The sequence below is a fragment of the Dromaius novaehollandiae genome, chromosome 12 (genome assembly GCF_036370855.1).
Source record: "Dromaius novaehollandiae isolate bDroNov1 chromosome 12, bDroNov1.hap1, whole genome shotgun sequence".
Taxonomy (NCBI): Eukaryota; Metazoa; Chordata; class Aves; order Casuariiformes; family Dromaiidae; genus Dromaius; species Dromaius novaehollandiae.
Window position 1 is genome coordinate 12,048,437 of NC_088109.1, and position 18,198 is coordinate 12,066,634.

The 18,198-nt window shown below is 37.8% G+C and overlaps 2 protein-coding genes across 2 annotated transcripts in view; one reads left to right on the top strand and one right to left on the bottom strand.

The window, feature by feature from the left end:
• Positions 1-5,647, top strand: part of APPL1 (adaptor protein, phosphotyrosine interacting with PH domain and leucine zipper 1) — a 34,639-nt gene extending 28,992 nt beyond the window's left edge. The window contains exon 22 of the mRNA XM_026096229.2: positions 31-5,647. Coding sequence (XP_025952014.1) covers positions 31-180 — 150 coding nt within the window. The 3' untranslated portion in view covers positions 181-5,647. The remainder of the gene's footprint in view (positions 1-30) is intronic.
• ASB14 (ankyrin repeat and SOCS box containing 14) lies at positions 3,927-17,292 on the bottom strand. The gene is made up of 10 exons (XM_026096254.2): positions 17,018-17,292; positions 16,750-16,804; position 14,993; positions 14,608-14,739; positions 14,353-14,511; positions 12,101-12,346; positions 9,906-10,077; positions 8,553-9,096; positions 7,504-7,657; positions 3,927-6,688 (listed from the first exon to the last, which is right to left on the bottom strand). The coding sequence occupies exons 1-10, from the start codon at positions 17,140-17,142 to the stop codon at positions 6,495-6,497; spliced, it is 1,782 nt and encodes a 593-aa protein (XP_025952039.1). The 5' UTR covers positions 17,143-17,292; the 3' UTR covers positions 3,927-6,494.
• Positions 17,293-18,198: the final 906 nt, after the last annotated feature.

The window sequence follows — 18,198 nt, forward strand, 5'->3', positions numbered from 1 at the left end:
TTTTCTCCCCCACCCTTTTCCTCAAATTAGGACTTGGAGGAGCAAAGCCGATTGATAGCTGCTTCCAGCAGATCGAACCAGAGCAGTGGAGAAGGACAATTTGTAGTCCTTAGCAGTAGCCAGTCAGAAGACAGTGATTTAGGAGAAGATGGAAAGAAGAAGAGAGAATCTGAAGCCTAAGGTTGCCTGCTTAATTAAAACTGGAATCATGGATCTATCTGGTCAAATGGCACAGTATCTACAAGCAGCGAAATGCAGGTGGAGGGTCTGTTGTATTATATAAAAGACATCCCAGTATGTAGACCCCATTATGCCTTGATTTTTCTTTCTTAATTAACTTATTTCCATTTTCATGTCAGCATAATTTCTCTTCTTTACGCCAGATCAAGCATGGTGATGCTGCCATGTTTACTACAAAATTATGGCTTCTAAAGGCTTCTTTGCAACATGGAAAAAGTGTGTGGGGGTTTTCCACTCACTTGGCTGTGCAACTGACTGCTCTTGAAGCAAAAATTAACCTCTCATGGGACTTCAACAATACACTGAAATTTGTTCTTTACCCTGCAGTATGCAGAACACCTTGTTGAAAACAAAAGTGGATATCCAAATAAGATAGTGCTAAGCTTTACCTAACTGTTGTTGCAGTTAATTGTTCTTAGATTTAGAAAGAAAAATCCTTATTAACATCAGTGAGATGTGCAGTAGTTCTAGATGGTAAGATCTTAATTTTTTTTCATACTGCATTGTATGGTACTGCCTTGGGTTTTTGGTGAATGTAATATTGGAAGACTTCTTCAGACAGGAAAAAAAATACTTTGTCAAACCTAGAAAAAGGCTGAAGAGATACAGTTGCATTTTTCTGCATGAGGAATGTTTAAACCATCCTTATCAAGTGGTAAGAATAATGTAAGTATTCTTGTAGCAAAAGTGCCATGTTCTTTATTTTCCCCAGTACTTATAATAAATTGTAAGCCTTTGACTTCACTTTTTATAAAACATGCCTACAGTTCCAAGAACATCTTGACTATCATTATTTGGATCTTCTGAATACTTAGATGCCTTGTCACCAGTTCACTGCTCTTACTGAAAATGAATTGAGGTCTTTTCATGAAAGTGTATTTTGCAGAGAATTAAATAGCTTTTAAGTAAGAGACTATGCTAATTCTACATCCTAGAGTCAATCTTGTAAAGCATTTTTCAAAGCAGTATCTGTTTACAGCTCTTAAGCCTGATCTCCATTCTGTATACCCTGTGTAATATTTATTTTATATAGTACTACATGTGCATTCACCTTTTGATTCAGAATGGGAAAATTGTTTAAAGTAAGAGAAATATTTATTTTTGCACTAATTACTATATATACAAAAACCCAATGAAACAGAAGACATGTCTCTAATAGTGGTATAAAAATAATAGGAAATGTAGAAAGAGAAGAATATACTTATAATCCCAGTTATGTTATAACAAGTATGAGTGCTTTACAGTTCATTGCAGGGTATTTCAGCATTTTTGGTGTTCAGGAACGGATGCAATTTTCAGAATATCTCCCATCACCAGTGCTGGCCCAGTCTTTCACAGCTGGAATTTCTTGGTGCTGATAATACAGTAAGTGAGGAATCTCAGCATCTCTACTAGATGTCTGCAAGTGGATAGAGGGAACTGTACCCTAGACTGTCCTCATGCATGGGAGTTACCTTGCATAAGGTAAAGAAGGCAGCTGCCTCCTCCACTTTACGCTGGAGAGGCAAATTTCTATGCAGAGGTTAACTGCATCTGGCTCCTGTCACAGGAGAGCAAGGGAGGTGTTACCTATCAGCCCAGCCTGCTGCAGGAATAACAGAAGTTGCTGCTTTGGGGCTGCTGCTGCAGGAGGAGACCAGTGCTCTTGGCTGATGTTACTGGCACTGCAGCACATGGAGGGAGCTGCGCAGCCTCAGAAACGGTCACAGTGCTGCTGCCTTATGAGAGAGGCTGAAGGGGGGGACTCAGCTACAAAAAAACCTCCATGTTCTTCTCCTGCATTAGTAGTTCCTACTCCAGTATATTTTTTATCCCCAGAGAAGTCAGACAATTGCCGAAGTACCTGCTTTGGTGTTTGCCTAGCGAGGCCAGATGGTATTGGCCTGGTGCGAACCTTGGCCAGCACACTGTCAGATGGACCATGCAGTTCTGAGGCTTTGTACGTTATCTAAGTGGCGTTTTTATTTCATGTACAGTTTTGCATTCTCAGCTCTTGTTCTTAAGAGACTTTTTATTCTTGCCAACAAGAATGTAGAGAGAGGCAACAAATGCAAATTTTTTTTTCCTCTTCATGCCTGAATCTAGGCTTACAAGTAGTTGCATGGTAGCCAGATTCTCTCTCCAAGTTGGTCCAACTTGCGTTTCTTTCTCTTTGCTTTGCCCCCTCCCCCTTTTGTACTTAGTGATATTTCTGTTTTCTATCAGATAATATGACAGCTTAGCTCAAGGTTGTTGGGTCTGTCTTCTTCCAGTACATGCTGAAAATGAGGTAACTTTGAAACAGTACAAGACTATGAAGTCGCTGGTCTCCATTTTCTAGAATTTAGTCACCTAGTTGTCAGAGTGATCAGTGTGTTAACCAGTTTAGCTGCACTATCCTCAGCTCTATGTAGGAGACAGCTAATAGATTAGCAGTCTTATCAAAAAGTATTTCTGCTGTGTAGCCTGTTTTCTCTAAGTGTTATTGTATTAGCCTTATTGAAAAGATGTTATCTTTTCTTGAAACCTATTATGGTTTTAGCTATAAATCTGCAACGATAAGGAGGAAAAGCAGGAGACAGAAAGTTGGCACCTGAACTTACTGTGATATGGGACTCTTCAGATGTAAAAATAGATTATTGGAATTATTTCATTTGCTTTGCAGGCTTTCCATCCGTGCCATTACGTGTAGTTTTCCAAAACAGACAGCACAGGAGTGAATTGCCTATCATTTGTGTTAGATGACTCTCCTAGCCATTAAAAAGCAGGGAAATGAATGAAGAGGGTGGTTCTTAAGGGAAGGAAGATAGATTGAGATGGATGCATGAATTAAGTTTTTTGGATTGTTTAGGAGAGTCTCTGTGGTGCAGAATGAGCACAAATATATAAGAGCATCCAGGAGAGTGAAGGCTGCAAGAGCAAATGGCAGGTCAAGAGAGATCAAGAAGTTAAAGTGGACCAGTGCAATGAGTTGGCAGTGGGGCTAGGACTATTGAGGCCCTCCTGAAGGGGGGAGCACTGGGCTTTATGGTCATAATTACCTCAAGGCAAAGAACATCTGCTGAGGTTTTATGCCTGCCCTCTTCCCCAGAATGAAAAATATTTGGTACCCTTTTTCTCATGAGATTCGGAAATTCTTCATTGGAAAATTAAAAAAAACCACAAAATTTTATGGAGAGCTTAGTATTTTTGTTGAGAGTATAACTTCTAATGTAAACACCTCATGGCCTCCTGGGAGCTACTGTGGTAAAATTTCACCAGAGTGTTTTATTATTGCAAGTAAATTACTAGTTGGTGTCCTCTCCTGTAATTTATTTCTCCCTTTGTGCTATTTCCTACTGCTTTTTACTTCTAGACTGATCTACCAAGTACTGCAGCTGAAGTTTTATTTTGCATCCTTCTGAGTCTAACAGATATACTGATTATTCCAAAAACTCCTGAAAACATTCTTTCAGGTACACTGATTTTAAAATGACTTTGCATAGGTACTGAAACAGCGGTCTTGTTTAGGGCTAAATTTTCATGTTGCTAATTGCATCCTAATAGTTACTGCCCCCTTTTTTTCCTTAGGTAAGGGGATATTAAGTTTGTGACACTATGTAGATCTACACACTACAGACCACAGCAAATTTTCACATCAGTTGTTTCAAGCTATGTTCATTCTCTATGAAGGTAATGGTGTGAATATCAAAATTCATACACAGTACTTATAGGTATGCATTTTATTGCATTATAGATAATACGTAGTACTCCTCTATGGCCATGAATGCATTTTCTTTAAGTCTAAACTGGAGGAAAGTTAACAGAGTTGTATACAACTTAGCCGTACAGAACTGGTTAAAATTGGTGGTATAAAGTAATTGCGATGTGATAAGTCTATTACTTCCTTAATCTTTTTAGCTTTGAAATTGTACCAACAAAAATATTAGTTAACTGTTAAAAGATAAATTAACAGTGAAATAACAGCCCCCCCACCAGTGCAGTGAAATTTCATTATTATAGGGATGTAAATTCAGAGCAATCGCTGAAACAGCTGAAGCTATTTATGAAGATATACTTTATGGACATTGATATAAAGAAGCAAATTTGGACTGTGCATATCTTTCTTTTAAGGTGAATTTTGAAGTACTCCCACAGAATTTAGGAGAGAAGCAAATGGAGAAAGTGTTACTACTACTGTCTCATGTTATTTCAGAAATAATTCACACAGACAAAACAAACCTGCCTCTGCTGTTTAGTTAATGCTCAGTGAATTCAGTAGAGAGACACTGTCTAGTCTAACAACAGCTGATATTTTATATTCTTTCCTTTGCTCTATTTTACAGAATTTCTTGCAAGTCAATTAGTTTCCAAGACTTTTCTTTCTAACCAAGCACTAAGTTTTTTGGGTTTTTTTTTCCTGCCACAGTGATACCCAATTTATTAAGACAAGAATAAGCCAGCGTGCCCTTGTGAATGCATTTGTATTCGTAATGAAGTTTATATTGCAAGCCAAGGATTTTGTACAATCTTTCAGGTGATTTTTATAATACAGTGGAGTGGTCACATACTTATGATGATGTACTGGACTGGTCATGTTCTAGTGAAGTATAAGTAATTTTTGCAATGTTTGAGACTTACACTTTTTTTTTCCTTGAATAGCTGTATTTAAAACCTCAAGTGGTATACTTACTTCAACACTGATGTGTTTTAAGCTTGGAAACATGAATAGTAAACGTATTATGCCAGGGCTTCAGTCAGCATTTTGTAGGTTAAATAATAAAAACTTAAGTATAATAACTTTCTGGATGGGATTTGTACTGATTCAAAAAAAATCTACTTTTTCCCTAATACTGATTTCCAGAGAGTACCATTATCGGCAATAGGATGTATTCCCTTCCATTGAATAAGTTAAAGATGCAGTTGAATCCCTCTGTTTTCAAAGTATATCTCAATTCTGTTAATTTTAATTATATTAATTAGCCAGATATCCTCAGAGGAAGTTACTGTACTTGGGAATGATGGTAACTTATTTTTGCAACAATCAAAGACTGAACATTAAGAGAAGAAAATCCTTACTACCTTAGCTGGCTGTTTTAATGCACATGTTCTAGTCACATGACAATGTGTAGAACTTTGTAAAGAGCTACGGTTACGTTAATGGTCAGAATTAATGTGTATAGAAAAGCTATACCAGCACAACCATTAACATGGGTACTGACACTATTTCACAGGCTTCATTAGTTTTCTTTATTATATGATAAGGCACCATGTAAGAAGCAATGAATTATAGCTCCATAATAGTTAAATTTGTATTTTATAAGATTTGTAGATTTTTTTCTGAGGGAAAAGAGACTTTTGAATTATGTAACTTCAGTGATACAGATGCATGTATAAATGAAAATCTATGCCTACTTGATAATGAAGGAATAAATATTATTAATGCCAAGTGTGTTGATGAACTACTATTTCTTTTTTAAAGATATGGATTCTTCTGTAGTATTTTTAAGAAGAGTGAGTATTCTGTGCATCTATGTGCACTATGTAAGTATAGAGATTAGTAAGCAGTATGCATCTCCATTATCTACCTAGAAATTTTTAGTGCAAAATGACAATGTAACATCACCTCATCAGATGAAAGTATCCACTGATGCCATTAGGAGGCTTTGTCACCTTGTCATTCAGAGAATCGAAGCATGATTGGAGTGTCTGGCTTCTCAACTTCTACAGAAATAGTGCAGTAGGGATTATTCCATGTAACGAATGTGACAGTTTCAGTTGCACATCTTTCTTTCTTCTCCCAAGTACGACAACAAAACGTGACTACTGCCAGGTAGGTGTTCCAAAAGGTTAAGCTGAAACTGTTTGAAGAGAAATTCTAAAAAACTGGAAATATGCCTTTAGATAGCACTGTAAAGTGAAAACCCAGCTCTAGAGAGAGCAATAAAATACATAGTTGATGAGACATATCAATACCTGAGAAGGAAAAGCAGAACAAACATGTCTTTTAGACATGCTGCCTTCTTGTTGAAACATCAGTATATCACACTAGTTGCTGTGATAAGCAAGAGGTTTCTGTAGCTGTTAATCCCATTTCAGTATTTAGATCCACTTTCTGCGGGGTGGAGGGGGCAGATGATGAGACTTGGTCTTCCTTTATATAGAGATATATAGATATATATATACACACACATGCACACACACTTACATATAGGAGATAAAATCCCCAAAGAGAAAAGGAGCTGCATAAAAGTCTTACCCACTTCAACATTCCCTTCAAAATACAGAAATAATAATTATGTACAGTTGAGGTTGTAGGTTCCTAGGAAGTTTTCCTGTCCATAAAGATCATGTTCCTTGTATAGTATGTAGTCTTTCAAGCACTTCGGCAGTGGAAGGAAGGTCATGAAGACTGGACAACGGAGACGCAACCGGCCCATGCATTCCCTTATCTTCAGACGACAAAGATGTTTCAAAGAGCGGGGATTTGCTAGAAGAAAGAAGGTGAGATGATTGATAAAGTTACTTATTCAGTTTTATGCAACTACTCTGCCAGCTCTCAAAAACTTTGGTCCAGATTTTGCTGCATATTTGTTCTGTGAATCAACAGATTAAATCAATGTGACTGTCCTTGGACAACAGGACTTGTCAAGATCTAGCCTTTATACCTCAGCCCATACACCGCTCAGTTATATTTGTAATTGTAGTCAGCTAAGTCAAAAGATTTTATTTCTGTCAAGTTGCTTAAATGTATGCAAATGCAAGTTTAAAAAGCAGAGCTTGCTGAAGGTATTTTAATGCCAGAAAAATTGCCACCTGTTTTGTGTCAGCCCAAGAAGCTGCTACTAAAGTAGAATTTTGACTTGCTACCTTTTAATCTTTGTACAAACAAAAAGAATTAAATCTCAACTCGAATTAGATCACTTCAATTAGAAATAGTAATTTATTCTGTTTGTTGCATCCACTTGAGGCAGGGAAAAAAGCTTTCTTTTAATCATGAGTACATAAAAACTTCTTAAATATTTCCCTTGAAGGGGAGCATGTTATCTACACTGTAATTAAATAGTCATCAAGTGCTCTAAATTGTGTAATTACTGCCTGTCAGAATTCTGAGAGAGACTTGCTTTGAATGCTGCAAAGACTGATTTTTGTTTAAGAAGTATCTCATTGCCAAAGCTCAACTTTTAGCCTAATAAACACCAAGAAAAAGAAGTCTTAAGTTTAAAAAAAAAAAAAAAAAAAGTTGCACCAACTGCAAAAAAGCCCAAGTTTCTTATTTCAATTACCTAACCATCAGATACTTACTTAAAATTGAATTGATTTCTGGCCAGAGTTCCTGTTCTTTGAGAACTGCTTCTAGCTTCCAGCAGATATTAACGTGATCAACATAATCTAACATTATGCGCACTACTTTCCCAGACAGATCCTTCAGCCATGACAAGGTGATCACTTCACAGAACTGACAGAAACAAAACATTTAATAGAATAGTATTCAATATTCCTGTAAATGACTTCCTCCTCTTCAGGACAAGAGCAGTTAAATTATTTCAGCAGAAAGCCAGAAAGAATTAGTGCTCTGTCAGTCACAGGAGCTTTAGGTTGTCACACCTTATGTTAAACCTCACTAGTAGAATATTGAGGTCTGGTTATTTTGTACTATATCAAAAAAAATGAACTTAATCAGCTATGTATTAGGTAGCTGAACAGCTCTTTTTAAGCATTCAGTCTTCCACAGTGTAATTTGGAACACCCAGTCAGCAATTTTAAACAGCACCACAGCAGAGCTCTTCAGACTGTGTGCCTGCGTGCTGAGCAGGGAGCTGCCAGCCCCATGCATGCCACACACCCCCTCACCTTCAGGTTAAGGAGGGTTTATTAGTTTCAAGTGGACTTTACAATTCACAGAATGATGACGATGGCAGGTGCTGCTAAGAATCTGTTTGGTCAATCCAAGTTTGTTAACTTCTCAGCAGCATTTATCGTGCCAGGTTCAGGGAGTCCTTGCAATGGGCTTTCAGCGTTAGGAACACGACGCAAGATGACCTGGTGAGCTAGCATGCAAGTACCCGCTTTCATAGCGTGGAAAGACTGCCTTGGAGAGCCAATTTTGTACTGTTTGCACACTGCTCACTGTATTTTCACCATTGAAAGATATTACTTTTGATGATTTGCTATCATGAACCAGGCCTTATAGTGACAACTATTTAATTTTAAAGCCTTGTGTATTCCTATAAACTGCCTCATAGTTTCAAAACTTCTTTTCCTGACAGAATACATTAACAAGTACCTTCTCATTTAGTTTTAAGGAGGATACTGCCAGTAAAACAACATATGAAGCATTCTCTTATACTTACCATTGTATCTTTGATAACAGTAGAAGTCCACCCATCAGTCACGTAAGGGGAATGGGAGCTATTTCCCCGAGGGCAATCAAAGCAGCGCTGCACATCATACCCATAGTTCATAAGCATTCTTAACATGACTTCATCTTTCAGCGCATACTGTAGAGCTGATGGAAAATGTGTTGTATTCACTCTGCAGAAGTAATTGACGTTAGCCCCATGCCGGAGCAGTAGATTCATTAATTCATAGTTGCCCATTCTCAAAGCTATTTGGAGACAGTTGATGGGATCTTGGTTTGGCAGGGCTCCAGCGTTCAGCAGTAACTCTGTTGAACAGATATCCCCATTTGAAACAGCAAAGTACAATGCTGATCTCCTGTGGTCATCGTAGCCTTTGCGAACTCTTTGATCCAGCATAAAATTGGCATCAAACCCAGATTTGAGGAGAAACTCAAGGCACTGAGGATGTGCTCCTGCTGCAGCTGAGTGAACTGGACTTATCCCACTTTCTTTAATGGCATCAAAATTAGTAACTGGAACTAAGTTCTTCAAGGCTCTAAGGAAGAAGAAAGAAAAAAGGAGATGGAGATAGAGAATCTTAAGTATGGTGGTTCACTTAGATCAATTGTTGAACTCTGTGTAATTCATCATGATTGTATACAGTTGTCTTAATATACCAAATTGGTACCATGACATGCTGTGCTTCTTTCTGCATTAACTTCAATTTCTAACAAATAGTTAGCCAGCAATGACTTCAAACTTGCTAAACATGAAATATTTAAAATATATCCAATTATACTGTCATTCATCAAAATTCCCATTCCTAGCTAGAAGAATAATGATTCCTTCTCAAGATAGACTTTACTTGAATGATGAGAACACTGTGCAACTGTTCCTGGGATTCTTAAGCACAATGCAACTTTTCTAGTAGTGAAAGAGTTGTTCTTCACTGATTCCTTGTGATTTTTAACATAAATATCTTTCAGTGACTTTCCCATCTTTAAAATGGGGATAACCCTTACCCACAAGTCCATCTGATGATTTAGTATGTCTACCTTCCTATGACAGAGCGGAGACGAGCATATCCCAAAGAAAATAAGGATGTCCCAAGCGCCTGAACATCAAGTCTGGGCAATAGTATTTCCCCATTTGTCACAATGCTATAGGGATCAGTAGGCTCATCCTAAAACAGGTTCCATCTTGACTGGCCTCTTACATTCAGACACAGAAAACTCATATTTCCATAGTTAAAAAGAATTACTTCTGCAAAACTACAGATTTGCTGCCTCCTTTGAGTAAGGCAAAGTTAGCAAAATGAGTATTTTTGTTGTCACAATTACTTGATTTTCAAGTATATGAACTCACAGAAAGTGTCCTCTGTATGCAGCTCTATGGATCGGCAAATGACCTGAGTGCTTTGGTACGTTAGCATCAGCCCCATATTCTAGTAAAAGGCTCAGTGAATCTGGATTTCCTCCGCCTGCTGCTTCAAATAATACAGAAGCACAATCCATTGCCTGTGAAAGAACATCAGCACCTGGAGGGAAACATCAAGCATTTTCACAGGTGTCGCTGTAAATATCTAGCAGCAATTAATATCTCTCAACCCTTGTGACAGTGTGCTCCTCCTCCCCCCCCCCAACCTGAGCTCTCCATAAACAGCACATGTGCCAACTAAAATCTGTCCAATATGCAAATATGACTATGAGTCAATCATCCCCCCACCCCCACCCCCATAAATAGGGGGCAGTCCAGAGCCCATTTTGCTCTCCTGCATGGCAGCAGGCTGCACTGCAGAACCTCCTCTGGAGCTGGGATGCCTTGAGGGCGAGAGAATTCTCACCTGCAACAGAGCCTCGGTAAGTGACTAACAGCATGCTGAAACTTTGCAAACTTCACAAAACTTTGCTAAAAGTTGTATCTCTGATTGATTGTGACATAGTTCTTTAGACATAAACCATTGACCAAGGCTGGGACTAAGATCAGATCCAGCCGCACCCAGACTCCTCTGAGGAGGAGTTTGGAACGGAAGGGGGACCACTCTGAACCTCGTGACTCAACAGCAGGGTCTCCTTGACGCTTCCATCTGACCCTGTCCTCCATGCGGTAAATAACTGAGTGAACCTTGCCATTCACCCTTGTTAAAGCACTGTCTTATTTACGACTGAACTCTGTTAAATCACTATCTTAGCACAATAAAACATAGTGCTGCTTCTCTTGCGAGTGACATCTGCGACACCCCTCCACTGACAAAGAATTGTGAATTCTATTTTTCACCAAATAAAACTAGTATGGGCATAACCATTTGTGTTGGATCCTTGATATTATATGCGTTCATGTAATCCTGAGAATGAGAAGGTCCAAACTGCTTCGTGTACAATCACACAATAAGACTTAATGCTCTAATGAGGCATGTGAAGCATTTACTACTTATTCATACGAGCAATTCCTTTGTCTTACATACAATGCACTTTATTCTTCTTTACAAAGATCAAACAAATATAACTGTAAATATGAAATACATAGAGAAATGTAAGAGGGATGAGATTCATTCCATACAGGAATATGTGAAAGTTAGGTACTAAAAGAGAAACAAAAAGTTGTTTGTTTTAAAAAAACAACAAAAAAATCTCTGAAGATTTGTAACAGGAAGATATGTCCTTTGACCAGGGAAGAGAACTATTACCAAAACAGTTCACACAGCCCAGTTGCAGCACTACTGTGCCAACATCTATATAGATAGATAGATAGATAGATAGATAGATATACACACACACAGAGCAAATACTCATTAAACTATTAATATTTTGTTTGAATACTACTGCAGTGTATATTATGCCTTAACTACATCACAACAATCCTCTTGTTGCAGATAGATAGCATTTTCTTTAGTAATGAATGTTATTTCCGCTGTATACAGAAGGCATGTCTTACAATAATCAGTTCCACTCACAGAACTTTGGAAAGTTTAATAAAAATGCATGTAAATAAAATAACTACGTCAGAGGTAATACATCTTGTAATATGAAATTTAGATACAAAGAATTCTTTACAAAAAAACACACCTTGACCTATGTGATTTAGGAGTTAAATACTTCAAATAAATTAAGATGCCATTTAGTAATCATACAAAAAATGCAAAAAAAAAGTTTCTGTGATGTATCAGATTTGATTACAGCTTTGTAAAGCATACATTGGTGACTACTACTCTTTGCTGTAAAAAAAATCTCTAAAATATATTTTTTATATTTATATCTAACATCTGAGAGACTGTACACTCAATATCATAGTCTTTTCACTTCCTTTCAATTCAGGAATGCAAAGTTTTACAGGTTGGTGAGCTAACAACAATTTTTGGCCTCTAGAGCTAGAAACAGTTTCCCCTTTTGGAAAGAGCATTCACTTTGTTTGTCCTGTTTTGGATTTAAACATTTCAGTGCTAAAACACATGGCTATACAATTTCTACTAGTATGAAGAACCACACTGAAGGGTCTTCTAGAAACTGCACATTACTACATCAACCTACTGAGCTGTAAAACATTCTATATCGAAGTCTCACCTTTTTGCAGTAAAAGCTCCATAATTTCTGTATGTCCAGTCTGTGCAGCCAGTGCTAGAGGTGTGAGCCCATATCCACTGCGAGGATCAGGATCTGCTCCTGAATGAAGCAGAAGCTTCACAAGATCCTTTCTGCCTAGTCTGGCTGCCTCATGTAAAGCAGTCCTCTTGTGGACACAAGGCAAATTCACTTTTGCACCAAAACTTATCAACAAGGAGGCAATCTCATATGAATCATGTTTAATTGCTGTAAGACAATAAGTGAAGTATTAACCAGAACGTTATTCAACACTATTTCCACGCGCTCCAACTTCTATTATGTGACAGTCCAGGAAAGCTCACGCTGTTCCCTGAAGTGCTATTTATACACTGAGAAATGTCACACTATACTGAAATTTTTAACTTATCATCAAATCTGTTCTTTGTTTCTGGCATAATATTAATTATACAACTGAATAATTTTATGGCAATTTCTCCCCCCCCCCCCCTTTTTTTTTTCTCCCTGTAATGTGTTGCAGCTGGTAAAGTTCCTCCCTGCCAGTAGATGGAGAACATACACAGGGACTTGGAGTGGTCAGGAGCCGGCCTGCTCAGGGAGCTATAAACAATCTCCATAAGCAGTTACTGTAATATGCAACAAAGCTTAAAATGATTTTGTCATGTGCCTCCTTATCTTAATAAGCGTGATCTGTTAAGATAGTAAGGATTTTTGAAGGGCGATTTGCACTGGCTGACAAGATTTCCAGCAAATGGAATGAACAGGCAACGTCCTCTTCTCCTTTTCAATCCTCCAGGCTGTGCAGGGTAGAACAGCGAGTGCCATTTACTGAGAGAGATTAGACAGAGAAGCCTCATGTGACACAGCTGCTTCAAATAAGATTGACAGCATACTATAACTTGTGATGTTTCATTATCTGTAACCTACATGGCTGCTTTATATATATCGCATACATCCCCTTCTGGGGGCGATGGTGCATTTTAGTATGGTGTACTTCAAGATCACCTAGGAGTTCTCTGCATTTTTTAAGCCAATGACCTTGACTGGAAGGTCTAGTCATCCCAAAAGGATGGGCTGGGGATCCTGCAGCAGGTTGATTGTCCTCCCCCCCCCCTCATTTTTTGACCCTTGTTTTGAAAATGCCAGCTTTCCAGTACTGAGAAATGTATAGGTTCATTCAAGAAACTTAAAGGGCTCTTGTGAAACCTAGATGATGAAAATCTGCCTTCCTTGTATTGGATAGCATTGAATAAGAGTAGCAGCATCACAGACCAACTTGGGGGAAGCAAATGAAATGAACACAGAACCATTTTGAAAATCATCTAACTTGGCAAAATATTAAGACTGGTTCTTTAGAAATCAAGGCTTACAGCTCTTCTACATGTTTAAATTAAAATGGAATTCATACTGAGAGTGATACTAGGTATGGGAGTTTCTTCTCCATCTAAAAAATTCAAACAGAGGTGAACTGATAGTCTGAAGGCCTGACTAGACTCTTCACTTGTTACATTTAGATTAATTCCAACAGTGCCTGAATGGGGGCAAACTTACTGTTTTATGCTCTGTAATGTAGATAAATCAGGCTGATCTGCTACAAATTCTGAAAATCAAAACCAATCACTCTGGGTTTCAGAGAAGCAGGAACTGATGCAATGAAAAAAAAATACTATGCAAGTAGAGAACATGAATGTTTTATGCATGCAGACCTGAAGAGTGATAGCACAAAGAAGCAGGAGGATCTTACTGTCTGGCATAACTGGGTAAATGATGGCAAAGAAAGCACAGGAAGACAGTCTAGCAGTTCATGGTGAAAGTTATTTGATTATTTGAGGAAAAAGATACATGTTCAACCTGAACCTCAAACTCTTTGCAGCTGAGGGATGGAAAACAGGTATCATCTGGTGCTCCTTGCACTGGAACAGATGTAGGAAAAGCTAAAAAAAATCTTTCCCCAAACTCTGTTTCTCATACTTCAATAGATGAGTAAGGGCAATACTTAAATAAATAATGCTAAGAACTTTGTGGCAACAGTCCCTGACTTGGAATGTCAGCTCATTTAAAGCCCTATCATCTTCTGGGAAGAAAAACAGACAATGGTAACAGACACATTCAGATTTTTTGTTCCCTAACAGTTTCTGCTGCCAATAGCAAAATACTTTAGATATTGAACAAGTCAAACATGTCAAATTGAAACCTAAAATGTCTGATTTTAAATCTCACCTCATTTCCCCTCCTCCTCCAAGTAAGGTATTTACCTGTAACTAAAGGAGAGTCTCCTTCTTCATTCTTAACATTGGGATTGCAGCCATTGAGCAGGAGAAAGTGGACATTATCTACAAAGCCATTTCTCACTGCTACCAAAAGAGGCGTTTCCCCTTTTAGAGTGGTCTGTTCCCATGTCATGGCACTGGAGGCTGGAATACAGAAAAGCAGAACACATTTGAAGCTGGATTGTTCATCAAACCTGACTTTGTAAAACTTTTCAGTGGACAAACAGAAGGACTCCCTACCTTTCAAAGTTATTTCTAGGATATTCTTATTTAGCTGTGCTGCAGCTTCGTGCACAGGAAGCCAGCCTTGCTGGTCTGCTTCTTCAAAAGCAGAACTGTGCTTCACCAACTTCTTCAAGGCCTCCTCTTGGCCTGTGGTATGTTGAGACACACTTATCCAATTACTCATCATAAAACAAAATTCAGGGCAACTGATATATTTGAGTGCCACTTATCTCATCAGTATAACTACTATAACAACTTCTCTTGCCAAAGCAATTTTTGATCAAAGGGTGGTTTTATGAATGGAACAATCAGTGATCTACACTGACTCACAGAGCATTCTGAATGACACATTGAAATCATTTATTTATAATTAACATGATTAAAAAATTTAAACTACAACCCTCTCAAGAGAACACTGCATGACAGTTTAGTATATGAAGTAAACAGCTGTCCTGTTGAAACTGCAGAAGAAGAATTAGGTTGGCAAATGTAAAAAAAATGCTGATTTAACTGGGACATGATACGTATTTCTTCATCCCTGCTTTTACTAAAAATCCTAGTGGAACTTTAATCAACACAAGTGATCAGATCTTCAATTTTATATCTCAGAGACAGTCAACAGCCAAATTCTGCAAATGCTGCCCTATGTTCAACTTTTATAATTAAAGGAAAAAAATATGCTTACTTAGTTGCTCAGTTCTAAATCCACTGACAGAATTAAACGCACACTCCCAATGTGGAAAGCAGGACTCTGTATTAGACAGACTACCTGCATAGGGAGAATTACTCACTTGTGAGTGAGATCGAACTTGTCAGCAGGCTGAGAAGGAAGGTGCCTAGAGTTACCTCTGTTACTAGGGGTTCCCCTTTGATATGCTTAGACCTCCCTGCAGGCTGAATTGCCTGACTTAGAGTACAGGAAAATATTTGTCCAACAGTGAATAGCACTCCCTAAAGGAGACAGCTATAGTACTAAGTGAGACTAAGGCAGTATCACCACTACTCAACTTTTATGCCTGTCTAATTACTACACAGCTTCCCCCAGAGGTGAAGGAACTGTGCTCCTGCTACAGCCTGGGAGATTGTTCAGCCACCAAACAGAACTTGTTCAGGACAAAGTTCAGGACTTGTTCAGTTTGTCCCTCAGACTGAAGCTTTTTTGAAATGAAAAGAGTTCAGGCCTTCTCAGTCAGAGGGAGGGCACAAGAAGCAGTGAAAATTCATTTGGCTAGAAAGCCCATTTCAGTAAAGGCCTGGATTCTACTCCTATTTTTTTTAACCCATTATTTCTGGGAGAAGGCAGTCTGTCTTTCTAGGAGAAAGCTGTAACTATAGAATAAGAGACTACAGAATATAGCTGTAACTACAGAATAAGACTGACTGCTCTGAGTATCTGCTGCTGAAGTTTTCCTTCATATAGAAGAATTATATATTCATCAGACCATACAGAAAGCATAATTAAGAGTTTAGGCATGTTCTCCTTAGTGCACTGAGCTAGAATCTGCTTTTCCAGAGGAGACCTGTGCTCTTGCTTCTAGCTTCACTAAATACCTCTGTGACTACTTACTATGATGGATATGAGGACTGAACTGAAGGTTTCCCACTGGCAGACCACTGTCCTAACAACTGTCCTAGTTATTTTCATTCCTTAGTTTTCTCTGTGACTGAATATATATATATTCATGATTACACCACAAAAAGTGGAAGTATCAAGAAGAAAACAGACTAAGAGCATCCCATATAGGAATACACTGAAGTTTGGCAGCTAAGGAACAACTCTGGAACACTTTTCAGGAAGAGAAGGGATTTTCATCTGGGTAACTCCAAGTCGCAAATACAGCACTGATTCATTAGGAACCTTGCCATCCTGATGCTTATTTTATGGGAAAGGACTGACAGAGGCTCCTAATTGCAGAAGATGAAGCACTGGAGTCTCAGAGAAGAGTGAGATTTGAACCCATCCTCTTTCTTATCATTTTCCTAATAAGCTCACTTTTGTGTGTCCCATTTTTACTTGCCTACCTTTCCCCAGAGCTATATAAAGAAATAGGCACTTAATTCAGGTGACCAGACATCAAAAATGCAGGCATTGCTCAACAGTGCAATACCTAGTGATTCCTAGGGGGATAGGCTTAGTGCAGTGCATTTGTACTTAACTGTCCGAATAGCTGCAATTATCTTTCCACGTTCTTTGCTTGCAACAAACTGGAAACTGCATAAACAGAACAAAAATAAAGTGCTATAATTAATGAGAAGTTTATGATTCAATTATACCTTAATTTAAATATTCAGCAGTCTATAGTACACGTTACACTTTCTTGTGCAGCAATACAATTGAGCAATACAATATACAAGTGACAGGCAAATGAGGTTTGCATATAATAATGTCACGAAAACATCCAAAATAGAAGTAAAAACTCATTACCTCTCATTCTCTGCTACATCCACACTTGTTGCATTTTTATGCATATCTTGTAGGCTTTCCTGAATAGCATGCTGGGTAGGGATTTCATCACAGTCATCATTGAACAGATATGTAGAATTATACATGGCAAATCAGCACAACTTGAATCACCTTTAGTGGGAAAATGCTTTTTTTTTTAATTTATTTTCAAGCAGATGTTAAATCTTCTGGTTAAATCTGGAGTAATAGAAACAGAACTGCTGTTTAAGTATCAAGAGAAAGAAAGCATAGTTTAAAATAATAAATGAATCAGAATTTCTCCATCTCAAGCTCTATCCTTCTCCCAACACTGCAAAGACAGCTGTTCTTGAAATTGGAGGTATTCTATTCCAATAGCATGTGCTAACTTTTACCTCCATTCCACAGACTGAACATTTAGAATAGCTACTTTTTCCTCAATTGTGCTCTAGATGTTTCCACAGTAGGAAAACAGATGTGCAATAAAATTTTGGGGTGTTTTTTTAGTTTGTTCTAACAGGTTCTGGCAGTGAAGGGCAGGTGAAGAACAGTTCTTTTTTTTCATATATGATTTTGATCAAACTGTTTCAGCAAAGATATAATTAGGGCCATACTTTATAGTCAGGAGAGTATTGTAGATTTGTGCTAACATTACATGCTTCCAACTGAAACAACATGAAACGGCACACCTGAAAAAGGCTAAATCTACCACCTTATAGGCATCTTCTATATCCATTTAGAACAGATAAACTTGTAATTGTGCATTCTTCATCAATGTGTGCCTGCCTGTATTTCTCTAATAACTGTGTGGGATATATACAAACTACTGCAACAATATATATCCAAATACACGCAGAAGTCAAAAATGCTGCTGTAAGCACAATGGATTTAATTAAAAACAAACAAACAAAACCCCAAAACCTTAAGAGTGGCATTAGTGAAAAAATGTTTGTCAAATTGGAAGGGTTAAATTAATTAAAATTTTTCTTATCCTTTTAAGATTATAACACAAACATTGAAGCATAAAAATAAATCACATTGATACTATTTGTTAAGTCTAAGTGCTCAAGTTTAAAAAGTTTCATAAACAATTCTTCTTAATGATCAAATCTATCTAATCATTAAAAATTATGTGTGTAAAAATATACTTTTACATGCACAATTTATCACACTGTTCCTTTGTA

Excerpts from the sequence above, each read along its gene's own strand:
- ASB14 (XM_026096254.2), bottom strand. The coding sequence starts at position 17,142 with ATGTATAATTCTACATATCTGTTCAATGATGACTGTGATGAAATCCCT. Across the intron at positions 16,805-17,017 it reads GATGTAGCAGAGAATGAGAG|TTTCCAGTTTGTTGCAAGCA; the intron begins GTAATGAGTTTT and ends CTGTTTATGCAG. Across the intron at positions 7,658-8,552 it reads CTGTTATCAAAGATACAATG|TTCTGTGAAGTGATCACCTT; the intron begins GTAAGTATAAGA and ends TGTTTCTGTCAG.